Raw genomic sequence first — 10898 nt, 5'->3', positions numbered from 1 at the left:
AACACTAGACCACATGGGATAAGATTTCACTGCAGGGACTCTGCTGTATGCCTATGGTTTAGTTAGCCTAGGCCTACGTGTAGCCTATATAACTGTTCTGCATATAGGATATGCTAATAAAAATGATATTTAATAGTCATATTCTCATTGCGCCAAACAGGCTATTAATTGAGAGTGAAATTGAACAATTCCTCTTTTTGGAAGCCCCGGGGCCCCCAGGTTTGTTTGGGACCCACTGCTCCAGCCTACCGGTGACAGCAGGAACAGGACGCTGGACACAGGCATCGGGATGGATGAGCGCCATATTGCGGTAGGGCTGAACTGAACAGAGAGGGACGGGAAATCTGCGGCTGCAGAGCGCCTCGGCGATCATCTCTCTCATCCTAAAATCACAGCAGACAGCCCGGTAAGACTTTGCACAAGGCAAGCCGTGTATTTCTGAAGGTGAATGAAGCCTGTAGCGAGACGACGGCGAAGCCACGACAGCTGGGCTACTTTTCACACTTTCCGCGCACTTTCTGCGCCTCTCACAAAGGAGGCAAATCTCACAACAGGTGTCTGTGGGATTAGTGAGGATGTGGCGGCTAGGCTTGCAGCAGCCAAGATGACTGTTGTGTTAAAAGTCGCAAGGCTTCAACAAATTGGTTGACCAGTGCACAGTCCCAGTGTTGTTTTACGTTTTATTTACACTGGGGTTAGAGACCAGGTTATAGACCTGTCGCTCGGTGCCGCTCAAAGCAAAAATGTGTTCTTCTCACTCGCTTGACTGGGAATGTTTCTCTGTCACTTTGATGGATGTGCGCTCAATTTGCTCACATTAGTCCAGAGGAAATGTAGCCTATGTTGATAATTACTTACCGGTATTAAGTTATTATACCGTAGTAACGTTGTCGTAGCTACAGTGTAACAAGTTGCTGCACCGGCGAGATACATCTAATTGCAGCGCCGCAGAGCCAGCTGGCTACGCCTCTTGACACGGTCTGGCTACGCCTCTTGACACGGTCTGGCTACGCCTCTTGACACGGTCTGGTATACACATCACCCTTCAAAATAAAATACTCGTTATTTTTCTCTTGATTTAAAGAATTACAAGAACAATTATGCTTTCTATCTTCCACACTGAGCGTAGTTAGGCTCGTTTTCAACTCACCCAACACATTTTGTTTTTCATACTGTATATTTTATGGATTTGGAAAATGTTTCTAAATCATTTTTAAAGGTTGTAGACAGAGTAGAGTTTTGCTATACAGTATTTACATTTCTGTACAAAATATTTGGTCAAAATAATTACATTGTTCATTAAAAATTAATTTTTTTTTACCTTCAATGAATATTCAAAATTTGACAGTTTCAAGTATAAATGGTGGTAGTGCATCAATGCTATATTTAATCCATAAATAAAAATAAATAATATAAAAATAAATAAATAAATACATACATACATAAATACAAAATAAATGAATAAATAAAAATAAATAAATAATAGGCTACAAAAAATAAAAAATAAAAATACATAGCTAAAAAAAAAATCAATAAAGTCTCTGCCTTTATACACTGTTCTCAAACTTTTTCATGTCAAGGTCCCCTAAACTAAAACAAATTAGACCACATGAACCCTCATTCGATCATATTTGATCAGGGTCCCCCATCTGATATTAGATGTTTTATTAGGAGATAGTGTGTGGCACCCATGGCCAACATTCTGTCATTGTCAACACAAAAACAGCCCTATATTGCAGCAGACAGACAGACAGACAGACAGACAGACAGACAGACAGACAGACAGACGGGGATCACAGACAAAGCTGTCTGTAGCAGGGCTGAGCAAGTGGACCTGGCTGAAATATCAGTTCTGGAATGAAGGTGAGTAACGTTATTTCGGTATGTTTTATGTTTGTCATTTTTATGTTGTCCTCTCCATGTGGCCATGCTTGCAAACTTATATCAGCTATAACAGATGTGTATGTTACATTAATGTGCTTTCAACAGGTAGACAGACAGTCAATATCCTACTTTCCGACTTTCTGTCTGTCTGCTCGACTGTCTCACTGTCTGCCTGTCTACCTGACTGACTGTTGTCAGACTGACTGCCTGTCTACCTGTCTGTCTGTCTGCCTGACTGTCTCACTGTCTGCCTGTCTACCTGACTGTCAGTGTCTGAACTGACTGTGTGTTTCACTGTCTGTCTACCTGACTGACTGATGTCTGTCTGTCACTGACTGACTGACTGTCTGTCAGACTGTCTACCTGACTGACTGACTGACCGACCGTCTGTCTGTCTAATTGTCTGCCTGACTGTCTCACTGTCTGCCTGTCTATCAGACTGACTGCCTGTCTACCTGACTGTCTGTCTACCTGACTGACCGTCTGTCTGTCTCACTGTCTGCCTGACTCTCTCACTGTCTGCCTGTCTACCTGACTGACTGTCTCACTGTCTGCCTGACTGTCTGCCTGTCCCACTGTCTGTCAGTGTCTGAACTGACTGTGTGTTTCACTGTCTGCCTGTCTACCTGACTGACTGATGTCTGTCTGTCTGCCACTGACTGACTGACTGACTGACTGTCACACTGGATGTTATGTAATTTAGTGTATAGCTTTGTTGCTTTGAATTTGACATTAGGCCAGGCATGACAATCAAGGCCTCTTTTAGGGCTGTGACGTCTGACCCCTTTTGTTTTTGCCCATCCTTAGTCGCCAGCTTTCTGCACCGCCCAGCCACCGTCATGGTCTTCGTCACCAGTGTCCGGGCCGGCCTCCTGAAAGGTTCCGCCTGTGTCGTTGGTGTAGAGGGCGTACAACAGGTGTAGAGGGCGTCCGGGAGGCAGGGCCGAAGGGTGGAGCAACCCTGGACGATGGCCCGGACACCAACGACACAGGCGGAACCTTTCAGGAGGCCGGCCCGGACACTGGTGACGAAGACCATGATGGTGGCTGGGCGGTGCAGAAAGCTGGCGACTAAGGATGGGCAAAAACAAAAGGGGTCAGACGTCACAGCCCTAAAAGAGGCCTTGATTGTCATGCCTGGCCTAATGTCAAATTCAAAGCAACAAAGCTATACACTAAATTACATAACATCCAGTGTGACAGTCAGTCAGTCAGTCAGTCAGTGGCAGACAGACAGACATCAGTCAGTCAGGTAGACAGGCAGACAGTGAAACACACAGTCAGTTCAGACACTGACAGACAGTGGGACAGGCAGACAGTCAGGCAGACAGTGAGACAGTCAGTCAGGTAGACAGGCAGACAGTGAGAGAGTCAGGCAGACAGTGAGACAGACAGACGGTCAGTCAGGTAGACAGACAGTCAGGTAGACAGGCAGTCAGTCTGATAGACAGGCAGACAGTGAGACAGTCAGGCAGACAATTAGACAGACAGACGGTCGGTCAGTCAGTCAGTCAGGTAGACAGTCTGACAGACAGTCAGTCAGTCAGTGACAGACAGACATCAGTCAGTCAGGTAGACAGACAGTGAAACACACAGTCAGTTCAGACACTGACAGTCAGGTAGACAGGCAGACAGTGAGACAGTCAGGCAGACAGACAGACAGGTAGACAGGCAGTCAGTCTGACAACAGTCAGTCAGGTAGACAGGCAGACAGTGAGACAGTCGAGCAGACAGACAGAAAGTCGGAAAGTAGGATATTGACTGTCTGTCTACCTGTTGAAAGCACATTAATGTAACATACACATCTGTTATAGCTGATATAAGTTTGCAAGCATGGCCACATGGAGAGGACAACATAAAAATGACAAACATAAAACATACCGAAATAACGTTACTCACCTTCATTCCAGAACTGATATTTCAGCCAGGTCCACTTGCTCAGCCCTGCTACAGACAGCTTTGTCTGTGATCCCCGTCTGTCTGTCTGTCTGTCTGTCTGTCTGTCTGTCTGTCTGTCTGTCTGTCTGTCTGTCTGTCTGCTGCAATATAGGGCTGTTTTTGTGTTGACAATGACAGAATGTTGGCCATGGGTGCCACACACTATCTCCTAATAAAACATCTAATATCAGATGGGGGACCCTGATCAAATATGATCGAATGAGGGTCCATGTGGTCTAATTTGTTTTAGTTTAGGGGACCTTGACATGAAAAAGTTTGAGAACAGTGTATAAAGGCAGAGACCTTATTGATTTTTTTTTAAGCTATGTATTTTTATTTTTTATTTTTTGTAGCCTATTATTTATTTATTTTTATTTATTCATTTATTTTGTATTTATGTATGTATGTATTTATTTATTTATTTTTATATTATTTATTTTTATTTATGGATTAAATATAGCATTGATGCACTACCACCATTTATACTTGAAACTGTCAAATTTTGAATATTCATTGAAGGTAAAAAAATTTAATTTTTAATGAACAATGTAATTATTTTGACCAAATATTTTATACAGAAATGTAAATACTGTATAGCAAAACTCTACTCTGTCTACAACCTTTAAAAATGATTTAGAAACATTTTCCAAATCCATAAAATATACAGTATGAAAAACAAAATGTGTTGGGTGAGTTGAAAACGAGCCTAACTACGCTCAGTGTGGAAGATAGAAAGCATAATTGTTCTTGTAATTCTTTAAATCAAGAGAAAAATAACGAGTATTTTATTTTGAAGGGTGATGTGTATACCAGACCGTGTCAAGAGGCGTAGCCAGACCGTGCCAAGAGGCGTAGCCAGCTGGCTCTGCGGCGCTGCAATTAGATGATGTTGGCACCGGCCACCGGGCGGCTACAGTGACAATGTAGCCAGTGGCTGAATCCCGAAGCTGATGTGACCATTGATGCCTTTCCGCTAATCTAAATTTTCCGCTAATCTAAATTTGGGGGTTGGGTTGAAGTGAAGGCTTCGCGAAACAGAGGGGAGAGAAGGATGGGAAGTAACTTTACCATAACTGTTGGGTGAGGCTCATTTAGTTCCATATTTAACCTCGGTGCATGGATGAATCACCAGTGTGAAGCTAACCAGAATAAAAAAGTAGGACTTCCGGTGACAAAAATGTCAGGATAAAATCCTCATTGATGACAAGATACGTAATTTCGAGTAGAAAGCGGAAACGTACTTAAGGTGGAATAATAAACTGAAATAGAATTAACGTTATCTCATGTAAAATATCCATACACCCCCCCCCCCCCACACACACACACCAAGTCACGCTTTTATTTTGAAGGAGAAACAGGCTAACTTCCTGCGTTCTCCTGGCTAATTGCTGTGTTGCCGCGGCTTGGTGATTCATGATGATGACTGTCGCCTATGAGTGCCGTGCTGCTCAGTCAGTGCTTTAAGTATCGGCCAAGTGTTGCGCTGAAACCCGTTTCTCCTCTTTCTCTCTCCTCAGGAAGGCACCGAGAGCCTCGGTTATACGGAGCGCTCTCTACTTGGGAAACACATTTGACTGCTTGTCGCACAGAGCCAGGAAAAGGACAGAAACATGCCCAAAGCGGTAAGTAAATAATTATTACTACATATCACGCTGTTTGATTTGGCTATTAGTCACGAGTTACTGAAACCTGAGATGTAATAGGGTGAAGCCATTTAAATTACCCACCCATTTTATTAGAGTGGATTTTATCCACCTTTGACATACATCATTACATACATCATCATTACATACTGTGATGTGAAATAAGAGTGTAACGGGTACAGGAGGTATCACACGACACGTGCTGTCAGTCTATTCAATAGTGTGGGAATAGGCCTACTGTCTTTAAATGGGAAAAAATGAATGAACAGTTTTATGAAAATGTGAGAGTCCTTTGATTCAAAACGTCTGTTTCCAACTCTGAGGGAGGAGCTGGGCTGTTGGAGTTCAGAAATGCCCTTGTCATTATAATAGAGTAGAAACTGTTTTTTTTATATAAACTGTAGGTACATTTATATTAACTATACCAGATGGCCTTGCTTTTGTTGATCAGACATTGTATCTTTTGAAAATGATTTGTTTACAATTTGTTTAATTGATTAAAAATGCTTTCATGAAATTGAAAACAGATTGCCTACGTTGTTTCAGTGACGCTATCGGTGTAGGTTTGATTATTTTAGTTTCCTAAACTCCCCAAGTGAAGTCGTAGTCACAGTGGACCCTCTCATTTCCACAGGCCCAGTTAATTACATAGCAGCCTATTCAAAGTGTAACTTCTTTATACACTTACACACTCTTCGTGGCTGAACCTCCTCTAAAAGGGGCCAAATGTTGCCAAACCTTTCCAGATTGAATCACAAAACAGTATAGACTTGCCACTTGTTCATTTTTTACTTTAACTGACCATGTAGCCTATCTCACATTTTCATGTCCATCATTCATAGAGGAAAGTCATATGGTCCCAGTTTGAAAGGAGAATACCACTCAAATCACATGCTCTGCTTATGGCCTGCGCCCTGCGGCTGTCCAACCAGGAACAAGAAACCTGTGAGACTGTCATCTTCTGTGATGTTATAGTACCACTGTGTGGTTCAGCACCACTCCATGGATGAAGATGTAGTTTTCTGCAATAGTTTGTCTAAAGTTTTACCTCCAGCTTTACATTTTAATAATGTGATCAGTTTCAGACCTGACAGACCATAACATATACCTTTCACCCTAGACTGCCATCTTTTCCAATTCATTCTCTCTACTTCCCTGCACCATAAACAAGGGGGTGTGAAATCTCTCTTACTTTTAGCTATGGGGCACTGTGATAATACAGACCTCCCTAAGGCATGGAAACTTATTTTCCAAATTTCCATGCTCAAATGTGGTGTTGTTCCCCTTTTAACCTAGTGTTACCATATTCACATCGGTACCTTGATGCAGACGTCATGAATCTCAAATATCGTATGACTTGGATAAAGTAAGAAACAACAAGGACCAAAAAACATTGAATTTGATGCAACTGTTTAATTAAAATTATTTTTGGCCACATTTTCTGCCCTTCAGGGGCAGAGCACAATTGCACATTCTCCACCTCGCCCTCGCCTCCCTTTGCCCCGCCCCAGCTCTGCATGCACGGTGCATGTCTCTCCCTCACTGCAGTCACCGTTTGGAAACTTTTAGTCGGCATATGTGGACGTTACAGAGGAAAAATCTCATTGGCTTGAAATGGATATGAGTGAAAAGGTAGTAAAAAAAAAAGAGGCAGTTCCTCTGCCTTTATTTCCATTTGTTCCTCAGAGCTCCTTCTTTGTTCATGAATGTCCAATCCCAAACCAAGAGCCGAAAGCAAAATCCAAATGTTCTGCCAACGGGCTTTTCTGTTGAACAGTGCAGTGCATTGTGCCCAGCACTAATACAGCCTACTGTAGTTCAGCGTCATAAAGTGTTGTTGGTTTGTTTATAGTGGCCTCAGGGTTGTCATGAGCATCGCGGTGGAAATTACATCATCGCTGTGCAGTGATAGCAGTCCAGCGCTGCTGCCCCTCTGCTCGCCACAAAACTCTGCCTTTTGGACTGATCATGGCTGACTGCTTCCTTTCCCGTCCTATCAAGCCCTGATTTCTCTCTCTCTCCTTTTTCTCTGGCTTACTCACTGTTCAATATGCATCATAGCATGATGGAGAATATCAACAGGGCTCTAAGTCTGTTTTAATTAACTTGTTCCTTTGATATTTTTTTCCACCCAAAAGCTTTGCACTCTCAAATTAATCCCTCAAATGCAAAGTGCTATTCTTTAGTGTTGGAGTGAGAGGTCTGTCAATATTCTTTTTTGGCATCTCTCTCCTGACTTCATGTTTCTAGAAGTGCTGTGAAATTAGATGAGTGAGGAGACAGTCAGTGAGTGACTTTACAAGGAGTCTTATCTAAACTCAAGTAGTGATTTAGTAGGAAAGCTTATATGATCAAGCAGACCCACACAGCATATTCTGATAGTTCCTTTATTTTTTTCCAGTTACATATTTATTGTTTTAGAATTGGTCTTGAGACAAAGTGCTATTCAGTCTTCTATTTTATTCGAATTGTCACTAAAGGTCTTAAAGTTGCCGAAGCCTCCAGACACCCTGCACGGTCACAGCTCAGAGACTTGTAGCATCTAAAAAGGCGAGTCACTTTGTTTCGGTCATGATTTATTCAGACTTGCTTGAAAGACACACAGCATTGATTTGAAAGTTGAACGAAAGTGAGGGCAAAAAATAAAACAAGCCATCCAATGTGAGACGTGGGTCCAGATTTGAGGCGCTGTGGAGGCGGCCGTCTTGGTTCCTGTGTGACTCATGTTTCACTGGGCTGAATGACACATTGTCCTGAAGTCAAGCATATTGCTCCTTGGCTCTCCCAGAATCCTGTTTCCTCGTGGTCACAGCCCACCATACAAACCGTACAAGGCGTGGCCACGATGACCAACATGTTTGGGTGTTTCCTTTTTATGTCCAGTTCTATTGTTAGCGTTTGTTCCTTTGAATAGGCTAATTAATACATCAATCATGAGTGGAATGCCCTCGGGTCTTGCATCCACCAATGAAAAAAAAGAGTTACAGTTCTTTTCACTTGGCCTCACTTGCCTGTGTTGAAGTTGTTGTTCACAGAGTCCGTGGCTGGTTTGGTAGAGTCCACTACAGTGGTTCTCAGTGGGGTCCAGGGCTCCTTGATGGGGGTCCAGGAGGGGTAGGAGAACTGCTGACTTATAAGATGTACCACTTTCTAAAGCCCAGGATTGGGCCGCCTATTCCGTCCATCCCCACAGGGGGCACTACACCGGGCTCAACAGGCAGCGGTTTATAGCTATATTGCCCTGTGAGCATTTCAGCACTGTCCCCATGACAACACCCATTGCAAAAGAGTCTTGTAAAGCCACGCAAGCTATGCAGAGGGTTAAATATTGAATGGTCTTCTTCACTGAGGAATGCTGTGCAGCCCATTCAGAGTTTAACTACTGTAGTGTCGAGGACCAGTGGATTCCTTTAACTTGCCCTGGACCAGTTCCTTAACCTCGCCAATGAGAAGGTCGAAGGGCTGAGAAGATCAACTATACATGATGATGTCTTCCTGGGGAAAGTTATTTCACCCACTTTTTCCACCACTTATTGTAAGTGATGCAAACTGTCAAATTGTTAGTTGGTTGATCCCGAACCGTTTTTCTCCAAGAGAGTGAAACATAAATGTCCTGACTCCTGACTCACAATGGCTCTCAGTGTCATTATGGCAGGACGGTTACATTCGGGAAACGATGCGTCTGTGTAGTCTTATGAAGTCAGTTATTACTGTAATGATTTGTGAAGCTGGACTTTATACGGTTAATATCGCCTTACTCTCCTTGACTAAAGTTGCTTATTGTGGAACTCTGGGTCCGTGCCTGGTGTATTTTTAGCACATGTGTCATGTTTTCTTTACCGTGCTGAATGCCCTGAGTTTATTGTAAGTTACCGGTTGGAGGACTGACTTTGAGATCAGATATCACTCACTCAGTGGTTTCTGTTGGCTCGCCTGTCTACCCGCTCACATGTTCCCTTCTTCGTCGGTTAGGGTGTGTGTTTTTCTAGGTGCTCCATCTGTAATCGGCGTAAATATAGACGCCAAAGTTGAGAGCGACACCCTGCTGCACCGTGTCAGCTGCCACTACCGACTCACAGAAGGTCTCCAGCGCTCACTTACCACTGGTTTCTGATCAGCTTTGCTGTAGTCGCTGGAGGTCTGGCTCCACTAGAATGCATACTGATGATGGTGAGGGACCACTGGGGGACCGCAGCTCAAAGGGGATCTTTGTTTTGCTGAGTAAATGGAGCCCCCCCCCCCCCCCTCCTCCTTTCCCTGGTTTCCCCCCTTTTTAGATGTTGTTTCCCAGAAGCGAAGCCTCTCACCTCTAGGGCTCGTTATCGGTACTCATACTACTCAATACCTTTAAGGCAGGGAGTCTCAAACCTTTTTGGCTTCAGTACTGCCCACTTTCCCCCGATTTCTGAATCCACGTAGCCCTTAGCTGACTACAACATTTTGCTTAGAAAACGGCAAGAGAAAAGTACAGCACAGAGGTGTCACACTCATTTCAGTTCACGGGCCACATGGGACCCAATTTGGTCTCAAGCGGTCCAGACAAACAAACTCAATAACAACACCTCCAAATCTGCCTGTTTTTTAGTGTGTAAAGAATGAGGCCTACAGATACATCTGAAGAACATTGTTCTACATAGGGTTATCTCAGCTACGATAGGCCTCAAATCAAATCTTCTGTCTGTAACTGTGCATTACTACTGTGCAATTCCTCTCTGTATTCAAGGCTATTGAAAATAGTTGACCATTGTGATGCATAATAGAAACTATTGGAAAGGCTACTTAATATTGTAACTTTCATATCTGGTGCGGTCAATTTTAGGTATAGGCTATGATGCACTGAATGAATGAAGAATATAACATTACAAAATAAGAGATGGTTGCAATTCGTGCCTCCTGAGCAGATTTATTTGATTGTTTCATTTATTTTCATGATTTATTCCACATTTTTCCCATTTTCCCCCTTTCTCTCAAGTACCCCTGTAGTACCTCCCCGTACCCCTAGGGGTATGCGTACCAGAGTTTGGGAACCACTGCTTTAAGGTATTGCCCGAAAAATAACCCAGTATCAAGTACCGAAACTTCTCCAGTCAAACGCGACCTGCAGTCGGTCCTTTTTGTACACAGAATAGAAAGAAAGTACTATTTGTAGGGTTTTGCTCACAGCCAATCACCACGCGTTCTTCGTTAATGCGACAATACAGTCTGTGGTGGTGAAGTTTGAGTGCGGTGTATGTGACGGAGTTGGCAGCTCAGCGTGCCAACATGCCACCAAAACGTATCCAATGCAGCACTCTATTGGTATTGGTATCACTTTAGTTTAAAGGGATAGTTGTGATTTTTTGATGTGGAGTTGTATGAGGTACTTGCCAACAGTCAGTGTACTACATGCAGTAGAATGCAGCTACGGCCACGTCAGGCGAGTAGAGCTGTCTG

The 10898-nt window shown here is 43.3% G+C and overlaps 1 protein-coding gene across 1 annotated transcript in view; it reads left to right on the top strand.

Annotated features, from left to right (window-relative positions):
* The first annotated feature begins 297 nt into the window (after positions 1–297).
* The window catches only part of ezrb (ezrin b), a 53987-nt gene continuing 43386 nt past the window's right edge, over positions 298–10898 (top strand). The window contains exons 1-2 of the mRNA XM_083643468.1: positions 298–406; positions 5340–5444. Of these exons, the coding sequence (XP_083499594.1) occupies positions 5433–5444 (12 nt within the window). The 5' untranslated portion in view covers positions 298–406; positions 5340–5432. The remainder of the gene's footprint in view (positions 407–5339; positions 5445–10898) is intronic.

Source organism: Poromitra crassiceps, assembly GCF_964638095.1.
Source record: "Poromitra crassiceps genome assembly, chromosome: 9".
Taxonomy (NCBI): Eukaryota; Metazoa; Chordata; class Actinopteri; order Beryciformes; family Melamphaidae; genus Poromitra; species Poromitra crassiceps.
The sequence above is the reverse complement of the archived record's forward strand: the minus strand, read 5'-3'. Positions and strand labels throughout refer to the sequence as shown.